The sequence below is a fragment of the Mytilus edulis genome, chromosome 7 (genome assembly GCF_963676685.1).
Source record: "Mytilus edulis chromosome 7, xbMytEdul2.2, whole genome shotgun sequence".
Taxonomy (NCBI): domain Eukaryota; kingdom Metazoa; phylum Mollusca; class Bivalvia; order Mytilida; family Mytilidae; genus Mytilus; species Mytilus edulis.
Window position 1 is genome coordinate 92,413,472 of NC_092350.1, and position 20,499 is coordinate 92,433,970.

Genomic DNA, 20,499 nt, shown 5'->3' on the forward strand with positions numbered 1-20,499 from the left:
ACAACACCATGGCACAAAATGAAAAATACAAACGGACAAATAATAGTACACATAAAACAACATAGAAAACAAAAGAATAAGCAACACGAACCCCAATAAAAACTGGGGGTGACCTCAGGTGCTCCGGAAGGGGAATCAGATCCTGCTCCACTTGTGGCACCCGTCGTGTTGCTCATTTTGTTAACAAATCCGGTAAATAGTCTAAATCGGTAGGTCACATTCATGAAAGGGAAGGGTATTGTAGTTACGACGCAAGGAACATATCCGATATCATCTGTGAAACGGTTATTCCATTACGGCCAACCAACTCGTGATGGTGTCCGTAAAATCTACGATTGGATGATTTCAACTTCACCATTTGGAAGTCTTGGTTTAATAGCTTCCTTGTGAGCAGCAACCCTCTATCACGAAATCAAGATAGGAAATGCAAGCACGGGAATATCGTATCAATTAGGAGATATATACCCCGTATGCGTGTGCTGTTGGAATGTTGCTGCTTAGAAATGGAAAGTTCACAATTAGTTGTGTTTGTGTTATTTGTTGGTCGTCCTGTACGGAGTGTTTATATAATTGATTACCATGTTAAAAGTGTTTAATTAAATAGATCATCATCTTAGTAGCTCCATTGTGCAACGTTTTTTTTCTAGATTGTTTTACTTTTACATACTTGGATAAGATAGGTAAAGTTGAGCCTGATTAAACTCAAATTCGTCGTGTGGTCAAGCTTTAATTAAGAGCTTTCTATATATACAAAGGTAAAGGAATATGAAATAGTATGACTTAACATAAGGAAACAAATGAAATGTATGAAATTGGATATAATAGTCATATAACAAAACAAGAAATATCCCTTACTTACATGACAAACCAAGGCAGCAGTATAGTGTAACATAGAAATATCCCTTACTTACATGACAAACCAAGGCAGCAGTATAGTGTAACATAGAAATATCCCTTACTTACATGACAAACCAAGGCAGCAGTATAGTGTAACATAGAAATATCCCTTACTTACATGACAAACCAAGGCAGCAGTATAGTGTAACATAGAAATATCCCTTACTTACATGACAAACCAAGGCAGCAGTATAGTGTAACATAGGTCATTGGCTTCTTTATCATTTAAAACATAAAACGAATCATTGGCAAAACATTCAATGATTTGTGTGTTATAATTTTTTATATGTATCTTATATACTTTTTATTTGTTAGTTTGAGCAAACAATAGTTCAGGGTGTTTCATAACACATCGGACATATCCTTAACGATGTTTCTTTTTCCAATGCTGCGAAATGATGATCCAGCGAATCGTGACCTCTTTTCGTCATGTCCACTTAACTCAAAACTACTCCTCTTTTTACCAATATTTCTAAAGGCCAATCTATCGTCTCTTTCAAATAAAGTATCTCGTTTGCCTATATTACGAAAGCTCATTCTATCATTTCGTTCGAATAATGGATCTCTTTTCCCTATATTTCTAAAGGCCATTCGTTCGTCTCGTTCGAAAGTTGAATCTTTTTTCCCGATATTCCGGAAAGACATGCGCTCATCCCTCCCAAATGTTGAATCTTTTTTTCCAATATTGCGAAATGCCATTCTGTCGTCCCGACCGAAGTACGAATCCTTTTTACCAATATTCCTGAAAGCCATTCTATTAATTCGATCAAATAAATCATTCCTCTTCCCTACATTTCGAAATGAAAATCTTTTACCGATGTTTCTGAAAGCCATTCTTTTGTTTCCCTCAAAATTAACTTTTCTTTTCCCTACATTACGGAAATATGATCGCGGAAACCGGAAGTCACGTTTGGAAATATCATATTTGTCGTTGTCATCAGAAAGGGGATGGAATGCATATCTTTTGTCAATATTTCGAGAGAATGAACTTTCGCGTTTACCAATATTTCTGAAACTGTATATACCACCTCTTTTTCCTACATTTCTAAAAGAGTACGCTCGTTTTCCGATATTCCTGAGTGTTATTGGATCTTTAAGGCCTTGTCTTTGTAACATCCATAGCGCTAAATACGATCTAAAACAACTTAGACTGTCTCGAAATCCAATACATGGTGATCGTTTATGCTTCGCATTGCTGGAGTCGTCGGTCATTTGTTCTATCGCATCTTCGTCGGAAATGTCCGAACGATCAGCATCTGGATTGACAGGAAAGTTCGTGTGAGGAATATTCACTTCAAACGTGTCATCACTATGTTTGGTATCTTTTTGTAAGTCTTTGCGTATTAAAAAGTCATTCACTTTCTCATATAGTTGGCTTATAAGTTTGTCATTCAAATGTAAATCTTTTTTCCATTCATCCAAGTCTGGCTCCCCTAAAATTAAGAAAAATGGATTAAGTTTTACTTCTTATAATTTAGTTATTGGTTTCATAACGTTATAAAGTATGTAAAAGTTTAGATTTGTGATTGATTAATTGATTGATTGATTGATTGATTGATTGATTGATTGATTGATTGATTGAAGCTTGATTGGTAAGTTTATTTCTTTTAAGAGCTAAAAGGGAGAATTATGCTTTTTTAATCCTTTCATTATAATTCACCATTCTTTAAAAATGATTAAGAATAAAAATGTTACAAAGAGACATTGAACACTCAAGTTTACTCACGCGTGAAAATCTGTCTTTTTTTTTCATTTGAACTGTGCATGTATTGTAATTTTAACAAATAAAGATTCTAATGACGTTTTCGTTTTACTTTAAACTATTTGATCTTTAATGATATTAAAATTGGCCGTTTCAGAATCTATAGCATCATGGGTAATTTCATTGTTCGTACCCCAAAACGAAAATAATGTCACGTCATTGGTTGAATTTCAATTGTTTGGGACGTTTTTAACCAATCACGACGTTTTGGACTTTTGAAAATATTACCCAGAATGCATTAGATTCTGAAACGGCGAATTGATAACTTAAAGTATAATATGAATAGCATTGCAGTTTAAATGCAATTTACTTTAAATTCTATATTTCGTGAGAATATGAGGAGAGCTATTCATCAATTTATGTCATACAGCACAGCAATTGAATAAATCAAATCAACTTGAAACAAAATAATTCTCTTTGACATTTTAAATTGTTTTATTTTAGCAAATCATGTAGAGATCATCGGTGATATAAAAATAGTAAACTACAGTTGCCATTGAAATACTATCCACCATCAAGTTAAACAAACAAAGAACGACCATGTCGACACCTACAAACCACGTGACTTAACTTTATAAAGCTCAATAACAAATATGATGGAAAAAAATAGAAAATGGAGAAACAAATAAGTAGTAATTTCTCATTCCATCTATATAGATATAGGAAGATGTGGTATGAGTACCAATGAGACAACTCTCCATCTATATAGATATAGGAAGATGTGGTATGAGTACCAATGAGACAACTCTCCATCTATATAGATATAGGAAGATGTGGTATGAGTACCAATGAAACAACTCTCCATCTATATAGATATAGGAAGATGTGGTATGAGTACCAATGAGACAACTCTCCATCAATATAGATATAGGAAGATGTGGTATGAGTACCAATGAAACAACTCTCCATCGATATAGATATAGGAAGATGTGGTATGAGTACTAATGAGACAACTCTCCATCTATATAGATATATAAGAAGATGTGGTATGAGTACCAATAAGACAACTCTCCATCGATATAGATATAGGAAGATGTGGTATGAGTACTAATGAGACAACTCTCCATCTATATAGATATATAAGAAGATGTGGTATGAGTACCAATGAAACAACTCTCCATCTATATAGATATAGGAAGATGTGGTATGAGTACTAATGAGACAACTCTCCATCTATATAGATATATAAGAAGATGTGGTATGAGTACCAATAAGACAACTCTCCATCTATATAGATATAGGAAGATGTGGTATGAGTACCAATGAGACAACTCTCCATCTATATAGATATAGGAAGATGTGGTATGAGTACCAATGAAACAACTCTCCATCGATATAGATATAGGAAGATGTGGTATGAGTACTAATGAGACAACTCTCCATCTATATAGATATATAAGAAGATGTGGTATGAGTACCAATGAGACAACTCTCCATCGATATAGATATAGGAAGATGTGGTATGAGTACCTATGAGACAACTCTCCATCTATATAGATATAGGAAGATGTGGTATGAGTACCTATGAGACAACTCTCCATCGATATAGATATAGGAAGATGTGGTATGAGTACCAATGAAACAACTCTCAATCTATATAGATATAGGAAGATGTGGTATGAGTACCAATGAGACAACTCTCCATCTATATAGATATAGGAAGATGTGGTATGAGTACCAATGAAACAACTCTCCATCGATATAGATATAGGAAGATGTGGTATGAGTACTAATGAGACAACTCTCCATCTATATAGATATATAAGAAGATGTGGTATGAGTACCAATAAGACAACTCTCCATCGATATAGATATAGGAAGATGTGGTATGAGTACTAATGAGACAACTCTCCATCTATATAGATATATAAGAAGATGTGGTATGAGTACCAATGAAACAACTCTCCATCTATATAGATATAGGAAGTTGTGGTATGAGTACTAATGAGACAACTCTCCATCTATATAGATATATAAGAAGATGTGGTATGAGTACCAATACAACAACTCTCCATCGATATAGATATAGGAAGATGTGGTATGAGTACTAATGAGACAACTCTCCATCTATATAGATATAAAAGAAGATGTGGTATGAGTACCAATGAGACAACTCTCCATCTATATAGATATAGGAAGATGTGGTATGAGTACCTATGAGACAACTCTCCATCTATATAGATATAGGAAGATGTGGTATGAGTACCTATGAGACAACTCTCCATCGATATAGATATAGGAAGATGTGGTATGAGTACCAATGAAACAACTCTCCATCTATATAGATATAGGAAGATGTGGTATGAGTACCAATGAGACAACTCTCCATCTATATAGATATAGGAAGATGTGGTATGAGTACCAATGAAACAACTGTCCATCTATATAGATATAGGAAGATGTGGTATGAGTACTAATGAGACAACTCTCCATCTATATAGATATATAAGAAGATGTGGTATGAGTACCAATAAGACAACTCTCCATCGATATAGATATAGGAAGATGTGGTATGAGTACCAATGAAACAACTCTCCATCTATATAGATATAGGAAGATGTGGTATGAGTACCAATGAGACAACTCTCCATCTATATAGATATAGGAAGATGTGGTATGAGTACCAATGAGACAACTCTCCATCTATATAGATATAGGAAGATTTGGTATGATTACCAATGAGACAACTCTCCATCTATATAGATATAGGAAGGTGTGGTATGAGTACCAATGAGACAACTCTCCATCTATATAGATATAGGAAGATGTGGTATGAGTACCAATGAGACAACTCTCCATCCATAATGTAGTATACGTTATGGGTTTAGCCCATAGTCACCGGACGTTCACGACATCCATAGTTTAGTATACGTTATGGGTTTAGCTCATAGTCACAGGACGTTCACTACATCCATAGTTTAGTATACGTTATGGGTTCAGCTCATAGTCACAAGACGTTCAGGAAACAGATTAGAATTATGGTAATACTCTATTTGTGTATGCGTTTACCAAAGACGTATATTTAATTAATCACAATAAAGAGCAACACTTAAACATGCCCTGGTGCCCTAATAACTGTACTGAACAGGTCATAGTAAAATAGGTTTAAAAACATAAGAGCTACATACCATAAGATATAGAAATTATAATACTTAAACTTGCATATGTTGCGCCCTAAGAACTGTACTGAACAGGTCATGGTAAAATAGGTTTTGAAACATGAGAACTACATACGATTAGAATTAGAAAATAAAACACTAACCGTAATATTAAAATAGTTAACTTAAATATAAAATAAAATGTCATAAAGATGTGACATTTTGCTGCATGGTTATAAACAGGAGAATAAGAGTTCAAGTTTCCCTCCCACTCAACACGAGCAAGGTCTTTAGATAAATCGATATACTATTTCTCTTAAATAGGAAATCTTTTTTTCCTCATTCTCAATGTTTGGTTTCATAGTTTGTAAAACTAAAACATAAAAAACTAATCTAACAACAATAAAAATTATCCAAATAACCATTTTAGATTAGGTGTTGTAAGAATAAGATTAAAACATCGATTTATCACGCCATTTAATCACTTCCTGTACAAACCGTATATCTAAAAACGACCGGTTTACAGGCGAGGTGAATACATCACTTTTATCTGATTGGATCGTTCACGTTCATTGTAACACCAAGACAGAATCAAATTTCGTTAATGAAACATAATTATTGTTTGGTAAACTTTAATTGCACTCACTTTATGCATATGATAAACATTGAAAACGAAAAATAAGTTGAAAAGATATTTATGTTTCTCATCGAATATTGGATGACTTCTTTTAAAATACGTGTGTTATATATTTGAATTTTTTTATAACCACTTCAAGTTAATTTTAGTCTATTCAACAACATATTTTTAGAGAGAAAAGACAGTATTTGTTTCATTCTATATTGCGAGACAGAAAATGCATTTAATGATATTAAATTAAAGTTACCAAAACCGATTAACAAACGAGTTTACCATATAATTATGTACTTTAAAGGAACCGACGTTTTCAAAAACGTTATGAACCACATCAACAGACGACAACTACTGAACATCTGGAGTCGGTTTCACAAAAAAAACTTATGACTAAGATTGATCGTAAGTATACTGAATTGTTCATGACTTACGACCATTTTTAGTCCTAAGTTTTTTTTGTGAAATCGACTTCAGGTTCCTGACTAGAATAGGACAGGTGAAAACATATGCAGCGGATTTAAACGTTTATATACAAAGTGTAATTTTCATGCTTTAAAAGAGGGACGAAAGATACCAAAGGGACAGTCAAACTCATAAATCTAAAACAAACTGACAACGCCATGGCTAAAAATGAAAAAGACAAACAGAAAAACAACAGCACACATGACACAACATAGAAAACTAAAGAATAAACAACACGAACCCCACCAAAAACTAGGGGTGATCTCAGGTGCTCCGGAAGGGTAAGCAGATCCTGCTCCACATGTGGCACCCGTCGTGTTGCTTATGTGATTACAAATCCGGTAAATAGTCTAATTCGGTAGGTCACATTCATGAAAGGGAAGGGGATTGTAGTTACGACGTAAGGAACATATCCGATATCATTTGTGAAACGGTTATTCCATAACGGTCAACCAACTCGTGATGGCGTCCGTAAAATTTACGAAGGGATGATTTCAACTTCACCATTTGGAACTCTTGGTTTAATAGCTTCCTTGTGAGCAGTAACCCTCTATCAAGAAAATCATGATAGGAAATGCAAGCACGGGAATATCGTATCAATTGGGAGATATATACCCCGTATGCAGGTGCTGCTGGAATGTTGCTACTTAGAAATGGAAAGTTCACAATTGGAAAGCTGAAATCATCTCTTTTGTCGTAAAGTTTAGTTTTCAATCGACCCTCATTGTCAATTTCTAGATGTAAGTCAAGATATGAAGCCGACTTAACTGTATCTGTAGTATCTTTTATCTCCAATTCGATGGGATAGATGCGTTCCACATAGTCACCAAATTTTGAATTGTTTAGTGAAAGAACGTCATCTATATAGCGGAAAGTAGAGTTAAAGGATATTGCTAACTTCTTATCTTTCTTCCTAAGAAGTTCCTGCATGAAGTCAGGTTCATAATAATAAAGAAACAAGTCGGCAAGTAGAGGGGCACAGTTTGTTCCCATTGGGATGCCGACAGTCTGTTGAAAAACACGTCCTCCGAACGTTACAAATATGTTGTCAATCAACTGTTATTGTTTTAAATATATGTAAGAATGCTCATTTAATTGATTAAACATATTTTTTATTTGCTTAAATTTTCCAGTAATGAAATGTTACCAATATAAATAGATAAGGTTGATAACAGAATAAACTAACAAAAATGTTTCTTATCTTAAATATGGAATGGAATACGCCTATAACTGCAGATGAAAAATATTTGTATGCCATGAATATCTTATCCTTAAATCCTCAAATAACTGTTTTCAATCTTTTTAAATGAAAGGGAGTCTGACTGTAAATGCGGTATAGCTTGTTAGTGCGTACACTTATGTGTGTTGGTGAGTTCACATGATTTTCTTGTTACTCAAGCTTCTCGTATCTTTCTGAATCTTTATTTTTCTCTTACCGCTCTTGTGATTTGGATGTTCTGTTTGTTTTAATTATCTAAGCAGTTATATTACATTCTAATGCAACAAAGTTTGTAACGTTCATTTTGATTGGATAACGTCACTTTCTTACATGGCATCAATTGACAATTGATGCTATGGGACGTACGCGCAAGCGCAGACGGCATATGACAGATTTTAAATACATGTTTTAACGTTATTTTCTGTCAGTTTCATTAGAATGGAGATAACAATATTGCATTTTAAGCTCCGACGGCATCAATTGGGGATTTGATGGTCCCAAATACCCGTTTACTGTCTCCGCTAACGCGTCGCCAGTAAACTTAATTTGCGACCATCAAATCCCCAATTGATGCCGTCGGAGCTTAAAATACAATACAGTTATCTCCTAATTGATGCTATGGGGCGTCGGGCAAGCGCAGACGGCAGATGACAAATTTAAATTACGTGTTTTAACGTTGTTTTCTGTCAGTTTCATTAGAATGGAGATAACAATATTGTATTTTAAGCTCCGACGGCATCAATTGGGGATTTGATGGTCGCAAAAACCCGTTTACTTGTCTCCGCTTACGCGTCGCCAGTAAACTTAATATCCGACCACCAAATCCCCAATTGATGCCGTCGGAGCTTAAAATACAATACTGTTATCTCCTAATTTTAAACTTAAATATTAAATTCATCTATTGTAATATTTAATATATATAACGTCAAATGTAGTTATTAAATACAAAAAGATATTCTATTTATTATTATTTTTCAAATCAACGAAGACATTGACATTATAAGATTGTACGTATATACCAATAACATTTCTTGAATTGACTTTTGAAATCTGAGGCGCTACGACTAATTTGCATGATTAATAAGATATTGAAAATATATGAATGAAACAAAATGTCATTTGTACTATTGATGTTATTTAGTATACCTTGCGGATGACAATTTATATCCCTAAAGAATAATATATGCGTTGTTTATAAACTCAATTTGTCAGTGTAATTGAAATGTATCTCTGTTATTTAAGGAATGACTGTAATATTTTTTCTGTCTATGAAGAAATAACATAAAAAATTTGGTGCAAACTGAATAACGCGGGTTGTTTAACAGTGTGCACCACATTTTTTTATATTATTACGAATAAACAGAAAAAAAATTACAGTCATTTCTTATAATTTAATTTTTAATTTCATTTTAAACCGTAGAAAACCATGAAAAAACGTTGATGACGTCACGGTCACATGACTAGATTATGTCTATGGGCTCATAACAAAATAACGTCAGCTAATCAGAAGACGCGTTACATCCAAAATTTAAATTTTATCTTTTTGTAAAACATTTATTTTCATTTCATATTTATTTGATTACATTTGTGAAAATTTACGGTACGGAATTCCTTACGGAGTTTGTAGTTTTTCTAATTAGATTTATATCAAAATGGATTCATGGAATAATTTTTCTATAAATGTGATATCGATTTAAATTTGTAAATTAGTTGAAATGCAACTCCCTTAATCAAATTAAATCATTCTAATAGAGTTAATGTATAAAGTGGTCTCAATAAATGTCATGTTTCCTTCATTTAGCAATAAACATGTTGACAAAACCCCAATAGTCGTCCTGCATTATTTTCGTTGTTACTGTATAAAGTTTACGTCTGTTGTTGATATAAACAAGAGCATGGTTCAATTTTGACGAATTTCCTTACAAAGATATGTTCTTTACTTTAAGAGGTTCAGTCAAAGTATGAGAGCGTACGAACCATTGATTCATTGAGATAGTTCATCGAGAATTGGAATGTAAAGTTAAAAAGATGTATGGAGAATTGTTTAGTGAGAAGGAAACCCATCAACATACAATACCAAATGACACCATGAGGTAATCCAGAGGTCATCATACAATACCAAATGACACCATGAGGTCATCCAGAGGTCATCATACAGATTCGACGTTTCAATGGTCACTACCGTATATAGCGACAGATTTATTCATTGAAAAACATATATTTTTTCCCCTTTAACTCGATATAAAATTCAAATTTTGGAAAATTGGCCTCGGATTTGTCATAAGCAACTCTCATCAGACGAATATATACGTTTGTTTCAAAAATAAATAGTTATAAGCTCCAACATTGAAAGTTTTGTTTCATTGATACAACCCTCTCACCTCTCCAGAATGAAATATTTTGTAAAAGAAGTAAATTAATGATTGTGTATGCAGATCTGGCGATTATTTATCAAGTAATAACAGAACATGACAGTAATTTCACCGAAAATGATTGATCACGTGATTGATCAATGACCTCCAAACTATAGCCCAATAAAAAGTCAACGACAATCAAAATCTTGACATTTCAAACTGAAATCTCGAAGTAGACGATATTTTGTATTCCGTATCCTAATGGGAACAAGGTGATTTATTTTCTAAATTATAAAGTTGAAATTAATAATTTGTTTCTATTAATTTCATTTCTAATCGATTTTTTTTTTTAATTAATGTATTTGTCTTGGGGTTAATTTACATTGTTAAAACATATTGAACACAAGCTGAGACTACTATAACACATGTGTTATAGTAGTCTCAGACACAAGGTAGGATTTAGTTGCACACGCGCAAAATGTATTATCCAATATTGAATTATGTTCAATTTAATATTGATATAGATAAAAGAAGACGAGGGGTCGTCATTTTAATATTGATATAGATAAAAGTCTTTAAAAAAGACGAGGGGTCGTTTTGTTTTGTCTTCTTTAATGGTTGATGATTTTTTTTCTTTATTCTTGATATGATGTACATCATTTTCTATTCTTTATACTTTACTTTCCTTTTTCTTTTTTTTTTTCTTTTTGATTCTTTTTTTCCAAAGATTATTCTCTATTTTGTAAACCCACTTTATCCTCTCATAATGTTTGTGAAGAGAAAATGACATAGAAAAAAAGTGTGAGATTTTGTAAATGTTTGGTTGTTATATCAAATAGATCTTTTCTGGAAAGTTAAGCTTATTCAGTAAGAATAAAGTCAAGCATACCAATACGTTCATACAAGGATATAATAATGATTCATTTCAGTACGTTTTTGTGAAACCGACTCCGGAAGATTTTGTGGAATTAATGCGGGCGTACTTATAAACGTTGAAATTCACCAATAAAAACAACGGGCCGTTATGTATTCGTTGGTGTTACTTTGAAGAAAGATTTTGTACATATTTCGGACATGTGAATTCATAGCGAATTTTGACATCATTAATAGTATTGAATAAATTAAATATGCCTGCTGCATACGAAATGTACACAAAAAAAGTCAATATAATTAGACAGTTTGAAATATAAAATTTAGTGCCAAAGTAATGTGTGACATTACCTTAGCTGTATTTGGCAACACTTTTAGGAATTTTGGATCTCAATGCTCTTCAACTTCGTACTTTATTTGGCTTTTTTAAAACTTGTTTGGATTCGAGCGTCACTGATCAGTTTTTTGTACACGAAACGCGCGTCTGGCGTATACCTGGTATCTATGATGAGTTTATTTAATATTTTAAATAAATAGGGGGATTTAGGGATTTGCAGTTATAACCACTTTCAAACAAAGAATGTCTTTATTTTAGTAACAGGTGAAGATAAATTGTTTTATCGTAGGTAACAATGACTTTAAGCATAGTAAAACACAACTATTTTACACCAATCCCTTCCTTCTTGAATATTTAATCAAATGTTTTTCGTGTGCGATTAGAACTTTGAGGATATTAAATACACCCTTAGGTTCACCCCTCAAATCCTTCTTTAATATTTTATACCGATTTTACAGTGTGATTAACAACCATTGAAATATGTGTATTATGTGGTCAACAATTAATCGTTAACGAATGTTATATTTAATAATTAATCGGTAACTATTATCAATTAATTGGTTGCATGCAACAAATATTGAAAATTATTAAGATTAAGTTTTTGATTTCCGATATCACAAACCGCCCACGATTTCTCAGCGAGAATGGCGGCTGGAAATTGTTCCATGAACATTTTAATATGACTAATATCAGTCTAAGCACGTTAACCGTGAATGCTAACCCTTCTAGAAAAACTAAACGGACACAACTGTCAAAAAGTTTAGTTTTGGTTTCTTATTCGATACCATACAGTTTTATCAGGTCCTCGGAGTCTATACATAAAACAGAAGAAGTGATTTGATTGTCAATAAGACAACTCTCCAAAAAAGACCACTGAAATGACACAGAAATTAACAACCATAGGTTTAAATTTTACAAATTTTGACCTCCAGCAGTAATGGTGATTCTTCTTTGTTGAAATCCGTATCTACTGCAGTTTAAATAAATATAACCGTAACTACTTCTGTAAGTCCCGAGGGTATCTACAGTCCAGTAACTACCTCTGTAAGTCCCGAGGGTATCTACAGTCCAGTAACTACCTCTGTAAGTCCCGAGGGTATCTACAGTCCAGTAACTACTTCTGTAAGTCCCAAGGGTATCTACAATCCAGTAACTACCTCTGTAAGTCCCGAGGGTATCTACAGTCCAGTAACTACCTCTGTAAGTCCCGAGGGTATCTACAGTCCAGTAACTACTTCTGTAAGTCCCGAGGGTATCTACAATCCAGTAACTACCTCTGTAAGTCCCGAGGGTATCTACAGTCCAGTAACTACTTCTGTAAGTCCCGAGGGTATCTACAGTCCAGTAACTACCTCTATAAGTCCCGAGGGTATCTACAATCCAGTAACTACCTCTGTAAGTCCCGAGGGTATCTACAGTCCAGTAACTACCTCTGTAAGTCCCGAGGGTATCTACAGTCCAGTAAACTACTTCTGTAAGTCCCGAGGGTATCTACAATCCAGTAACTACTTCTGTAAGTCCCGAGGGTATCTACAATCCAGTAACTACCTCTGTAAGTCCCGAGGGTATCTACAGTCCAGTAACTACTTCTGTAAGTCCCGAGGGTATCTACAGTCCAGTAACTACTTCTGTAAGTCCCGAGGGTATCTACAGTCCAGTAACTACCTCTGTAAGTCCGGAGGGTATCTACAGTCCAGTAACTCCCTCTGTAAGTCCCGAGGGTATCTACAATTCAGTAATTACCTCTGTAAGTCCCGAGGGTATCTACAGTCCAGTAACTACCTCTGAAAGTCCCGAGGGTATCTACAGTCCAGTAACTACTTCTGTAAGTCCCGAGGGTATCTACAGTCCAGTAACTACCTCTGTAAGTCCCGAGGGTATCTACAGTCCAGTAACTACTTCTGTAAGTCCCGAGGGTATCTACAGTCCAGTAACTACTTCTGTAAGTCCCGAGGATAGCTACAGTCCAGTAACTACTTCTGTAAGTCCCGAGGGTATCTACAGTCCAGTAACTACCTCTGTAAGTCCCGAGGGTATCTACAGTCCAGTAACTACCTCTGTAAGTCCCGAGGGTATCTACAGTCCAGTAACTACCTCTGTAAGTCCCGAGGGTATCTACAGTCCAGTAACTACCTCTGTAAGTCCCGAGGGTATCTACAGTCCAGTAACTACCTCTGTAAGTCTCGAGGGTATCTACAGTCCAGTAACTACTTCTGTAAGTCCCGAGGGTATCTACAGTCCAGTAACTACTTCTGTAAGTCCCGAGGGTATCTACAGTCCAGTAACAACTTCTGTAAGTTCCGAGGGTATCTACAATCCAGTAACTACCTCTGTAAGTCCCGAGGGTATCTACAGTCCAGTAACTACTTCTGTAAGTCCCGAGGGTATCTACAATTCAGTAACTACCTCTGTAAGTCCCGAGGGTATCTACAATCCAGTAACTAGGGTATCTACAGTCCAGTAACTACTTCTGTAAGTCCCGAGGGTATCTACAATCCAGTAACTACCTCTGTAAGTCCCGAGGGTATCTACAATCCAGTAACTACCTCTGTAAGTCCCGAGGGTATCTACAGTCCAGTTACTACTTCTGTAAGTCCCGAGGGTATCTACAATCCAGTAACTACTTCTGTAAGTCCCGAGGGTATCTACAGTCCAGTAACTACCTCTGTAAGTCCCGAGGGTATCTACAGTCCAGTAACTACTTCTGTAAGTCCCGAGGGTATCTACAGTCCAGTAACTACTTCTGTAAGTCCCGAGGGTATCTACAGTCCAGTAACTACTTCTGAAAGTCCCGAGGGTATCTACAGTCCAGTAACTACCTCTGTAAGTCCCGAGGGTATCTACAATCCAGTAACTACCTCTGTAAGTCCCGAGGGTATCTACAGTCCAGTAACAACTTCTGTAAGTCCCGAGGGTATCTACAGTCCAGTAACTACCTCTGTAAGTCCCGAGGGTATCTACAGTCCAGTAACTACCTCTGTAAGTCCCGAGGGTATCTACAGTCCAGTAACTACCTCTGTAAGTCCCGAGGGTATCTACAATCCAGTAACTACCTCTGTAAGTCCCGAGGGTATCTACAATCCAGTAACTACCTCTGTAAGTCCCGAGGGTATCTACAGTCCAGTAACTACCTCTGAAAGTCCCGAGGGTATCTACAGTCCAGTAACTACTTCTGTAAGTCCCGATGGTATCTACCGTCCAGTACCTACCTCTGTAAGTCCCGAGGGTGTCTACAGTCCAGTAACTACTTCTGTAACTCCCGAGGGTATCTACAGTCCAGTAACTACTTCTGTCCCGAGGGTATCTACAGTCCAGTAACTACCTCTGTAAGTCCCGAGGGTATCTAGTCCAGTAACTACTTCTGTAAGTCCCAAGGGTATCTACAGTCCAGTAACTACTTCTGTAAGTCCCGAGGATATCTACAGTCCAGTAACTACTTCTGTAAGTCCCGAGGGTATCTACAGTCCAGTAACTACTTCTGAAAGTCCCGAGGGTATCTACAGTCCAGTAACTACTTCTGTAAGTCCCGAGGGTATCTACAGTCCAGTAACTACCTCTGTAAGTCCCGAGGGTATCTACAGTCCAGTAACTACTTCTGTAAGTCCCGAGGGTATCTACAATCCAGTTACTACTTCTGTAAGTCCCGAGGGTATCTACAGTCCAGTAACTACTTCTGTAAGTCCCGAGGGTATCTACCGTCCAGTACCTTCCTCTGTAAGTCCAGAGGGGGTCTACAGTCCAGTAACTATTTCTGTAAGTCCCGAGGGTATCTACAGTCCAGTAACTACTTCTGTCCCGAGGGTATCTACAGTCCAGTAACTACCTCTGTAAGTCCCGAGGGTATCTACAGTCCAGTAACTACTTCTGTAAGTCCCGAGGGTATCTACAGTCCAGTAACTACCTCTGTAAGTCCCGAGGGTATATACAATCCAGTAACTAGGGTATCTACAATCCAGTAACTAGGGTATCTACAATCCAGTAACTACTTCTGTAAGTCCCGAGGGTATCTACAGTCCAGTAACTACCTCTGTAAGTCCCGAGGGTATCTACAGTCCAGTAACTACTTCTGTAAGTCCCGAGGGTATCTACAGTCCAGTAACTACTTCTGTAAGTCCCGAGGGTATCTACAGTCCAGTAACTACCTCTGTAAGTCCCGAGGGTATCTACAGTCCAGTAACTACCTCTGTAAGTCCCAAGGGTATCTACAATCCAGTAACTACTTCTGTAAGTTCCGAGGGTATCTACAGTCCAGTAACTACCTCTGTAAGTCCCGAGGGTATCTACAGTCCAGTAACTACCTCTGTAAGTCCCGAGGGTATCTACAATCCAGTAACTACCTCTGTAAGTCCCGAGGGTATCTACAATCCAGTAACTACCTCTGTAAGTCCCGAGGGTATCTACATTCCAGTAACTACTTCTGTAAGTCCCGAGGGTATCTACAATCCAGTAACCACCTCTGCTGGTGGATTGTTAGTCCCGAGGGTATCTACAAATCAGTAACTAAGGTATCTACAGTCCAGTAACTACCTCTGTAAGTCCCGAGGGTATCTAGAGTCCAGAAACTACTTCTGTAAGTCCCGAGGGTATCTACAGTCCAGTAACTACCTCTGTTAGTCCCGAGGGTATCTACAATCCAGTAACTACTTCTGTAAGTCCCGAGGGTATGTACAGTCCAGTAACTACCTCTGTAAGTCCCGAGGGTATCTACAGTCCAGTAACTACCTCTGTAAGTCCCGAGGGTATCTACAGTCCAGTAACTACCTCTGTAAGTCCCGAGGGTATCTACAGTCCAGTAACTACCTCTGTAAGTCCCGAGGGTATCTACAGTCCAGTAACTACCTCTGTAAGTCCCGAGGGTATCTACAGTCCAGTAACTACCTCTGTTAGTCCCGAGGGTATCTACAGTCCAGTAACTACCTCTGTAAGTCCCGAGGGTATCTACAGTCCAGTAACTACCTCTGTAAGTCCCGAGGGTATCTACAGTCCAGTAACTACCTCTGTAAGTCCCGAGGGTATCTACAGTCCAGTAACTACCTCTGTAAGTCCCGAGGGTATCTACAGTCCAGTAACTACCTCTGTAAGTCCCGAGGGTATCTACAGTCCAGTAACTACCTCTGTAAGTCCCGAGGGTATCTACAGTCCAGTAACTACCTCTGTAAGTCCCGAGGGTATCTACAGTCCAGTAACTACCTCTGTAAGTCCCGAGGGTATCTACAATTCAGTAACTACCTCTGTAAGTCCCGAGGGTATCTACAATCCAGTAACTACTTCTGTAAGTCCCGAGGGTATCTACAATCCAGTAACTACCTCTGTAAGTCCCGAGGGTATCTACAATCCAGTAACTACCTCTGTAAGTCCCGAGGGTATCTACAGTCCAGTAACTACTTCTGTAAGTCCCGAGGGTATCTACAATCCAGTAACTACTTCTGTAAGTCCCGAGGGTATCTACAGTCCAGTAACTACCTCTGTAAGTCCCGAGGGTATCTACAGTCCAGTAACTACTTCTGTAAGTCCCGAGGGTATCTACAGTCCAGTAACTACTTCTGAAAGTCCCGAGGGTATCTACAGTCCAGTAACTACCTCTGTAAGTCCCGAGGGTATCTACAATCCAGTAACTACCTCTGTAAGTCCCGAGGGTATCTACAGTCCAGTAACAACTTCTGTAAGTCCCGAGGGTATCTACAGTCCAGTAACTACCTCTGTAAGTCCCGAGGGTATCTACAGTCCAGTAACTACCTCTGTAAGTCCCGAGGGTATCTACAGTCCAGTAACTACCTCTGTAAGTCCCGAGGGTATCTACAATCCAGTAACTACCTCTGTAAGTCCCGAGGGTATCTACAATCCAGTAACTACCTCTGTAAGTCCCGAGGGTATCTATAGTCCAGTAACTACCTCTGAAAGTCCCGAGGGTATCTACAGTCCAGTAACTACTTCTGTAAGTCCCGATGGTATCTACCGTCCAGTACCTACCTCTGTAAGTCCCGAGGGTGTCTACAGTCCAGTAACTACTTCTGTAAGTCCTGAGGGTATCTACAGTCCAGTAACTACTTCTGTCCCGAGGGTATCTACAGTCCAGTAACTACCTCTGTAAGTCCCGAGGGTATCTAGTCCAGTAACTACTTCTGTAAGTCCCAAGGGTATCTACAGTCCAGTAACTACTTCTGTAAGTCCCGAGGATATCTACAGTCCAGTAACTACTTCTGTAAGTCCCGAGGGTACCTACAGTCCAGTAACTACTTCTGTAAGTCCCGAGGGTATCTACAATCCAGTTACTACTTCTGTAAGTCCCGAGGGTATCTACAGTCCAGTAACTACCTCTGTAAGTCCCGAGGGTATCTACAGTCCAGTAACTACTTCTGAAAGTCCCGAGGGTATCTACAGTCCAGTAACTACTTCTGTAAGTCCCGAGGGTATCTACAGTCCAGTAACTACTTCTGTCCCGAGGGTATCTACAGTCCAGTAACTACCTCTGTAAGTCCCGAGGGTATCTACAGTCCAGTAACTACTTCTGTAAGTCCCGAGGGTATCTACAATCCAGTTACTACTTCTGTAAGTCCCGAGGGTATCTACAGTCCAGTAACTACTTCTGTAAGTCCCGAGGGTATCTACCGTCCAGTACCTTCCTCTGTAAGTCCCGAGGGTGTCTACAGTCCAGTAACTATTTCTGTAAGTCCCGAGGGTATCTACAGTCCAGTAACTACTTCTGTCCCGAGGGTATCTACAGTCCAGTAACTACCTCTGTAAGTCCCGAGGGTATCTACAGTCCAGTAACTACTTCTGTAAGTCCCGAGGGTATCTACAGTCCAGTAACTACCTCTGTAAGTCCCGAGGGTATATACAATCCAGTAACTAGGGTATCTACAATCCAGTAACTACTTCTGTAAGTCCCGAGGGTATCTACAGTCCAGTAACTACCTCTGTAAGTCCCGAGGGTATCTACAGTCCAGTAACTACCTCTGTAAGTCCCGAGGGTATCTACAATCCAGTAACTACTTCTGTAAGTTCCGAGGGTATCTACAGTCCAGTAACTACCTCTGTAAGTCCCGAGGGTATCTACAGTCCAGTAACTACCTCTGTAAGTCCCGAGGGTATCTACAATCCAGTAACTACCTCTGTAAGTCCCGAGGGTATCTACAATCCAGTAACTACCTCTGTAAGTCCCGAGGGTATCTACATTCCAGTAACTACTTCTGTAAGTCCCGAGGGTATCTACAATCCAGTAACCACCTCTGCTGGTGGATTGTTAGTCCCGAGGGTATCTACAAATCAGTAACTAAGGTATCTACAGTCCAGTAACTACCTCTGTAAGTCCCGAGGGTATCTAGAGTCCAGAAACTACTTCTGTAAGTCCCGAGGGTATCTACAGTCCAGTAACTACCTCTGTTAGTCCCGAGGGTATCTACAATCCAGTAACTACTTCTGTAAGTCCCGAGGGTATGTACAGTCCAGTAACTACCTCTGTAAGTCCCGAGGGTATCTACAGTCCAGTAACTACCTCTGTAAGTCCCGAGGGTATCTACAGTCCAGTAACTACCTCTGTAAGTCCCGAGGGTATCTACAGTCCAGTAACTACCTCTGTTAGTCCCGAGGGTATCTACAATCCAGTAACTACCTCTGTAAGTCCCGAGGGTATCTACAGTCCAGTAACTACCTCTGTAAGTCCCGAGGGTATCTACAGTCCAGTAACTACCTCTGTAAGTCCCGAGGGTATCTACAATCCAGTAACTACCTCTGTAAGTCCCGAGGGTATCTACAGTCCAGTAACTACCTCTGTAAGTCCCGAGGGTATCTACAGTCCAGTAACTACCTCTGTAAGTCCCGAGGGTATCTACAGTCCAGTAACTACCTCTGTAAGTCCCGAGGGTATCTACAATTCAGTAACTACCTCTGTAAGTCCCGAGGGTATCTACAGTCCAGTAACTACCTCTGTAAGTCCCGAGGGTATCTACAGTCCAGTAACTACTTCTGTAAGTCCCGAGGGTACCTACAGTCCAGTAACTACCTCTGTAAGTCCCGAGGGTATCTACAGTCCAGTAACTACCTCTGTAAGTCCCGAGGGTATCTACAATCCAGTAACTACTTCTGTAAGTCCCGAGGGTATCTACAATCCAGTAACTACCTCTGTAAGTCCCGAGGGTATGTACAATCCAGTAACTACCTCTGTAAGTCCCGAGGGTATCTACAGTCCAGTAACTACTTCTGTAAGTCCCGAGGGTATCTACAGTCCAGTAACTACTTCTGTAAGTTCCGAGGGTATCTACAATCCAGTAACTACTTCTGTAAGTCCCGAGGGTATCTACAGTCCAGTAACTACCTATGTAAGTCTTGAGGGTATCTACAGTCCAGTAACTACTTCTGTAAGTCCCGAGGGTATCTACAGTCCAGTAACTACCTCTATGGCGAGTTTATTATTATTGAAATTAAATAACGAGAGTTGATATCAAGCGATATCTAATTCTCACAAGTTGTTAAACCTATTTCTCTTATGGCAAAAAGTTGTATGTGCGTGGCCTATTTGTTGCGAGTTGTGTTGCTACGGCCGTTATTCTTTGCAACGCGTACTGATCTGTATACTTTTTGAACTAATATGGTTTTATTTTATTGTGTTGTATGTTCTTGTGTGAACAGAATACTGTTCCATTGACTCCCAGATATATCTTCTTTTTTTATATTTTTATAGGTTTCATAACGAGTGCACGGGTTCCTTTCTTTATTTCTTCGTCCATGATAAGATTTTTATTAGATAATGCAGATGATAAAGCAGACGAAAATCGCGAAAACCGGAAGTAAACAATCAGTTGTCAAGAAAAAAGTAGTCTCGGCATGACCTTTTCCAGTGAATAATGACCTGATCAACAGCCAATGAAAA

General features: G+C 38.0%; 1 protein-coding gene across 1 annotated transcript in view; it reads right to left on the reverse strand.

Moving 5' to 3' along the window:
* Positions 1-707: 707 nt before the first annotated feature.
* LOC139482466 (uncharacterized) overlaps positions 708-20,499 on the reverse strand; it is a 34,267-nt gene continuing 14,475 nt past the window's right edge. Inside the window, exon 2 of the mRNA XM_071266370.1 lies at positions 708-2,330. Within this exon, the coding sequence (XP_071122471.1) occupies positions 1,240-2,330 (1,091 nt within the window). The 3' untranslated portion in view covers positions 708-1,239. The remainder of the gene's footprint in view (positions 2,331-20,499) is intronic.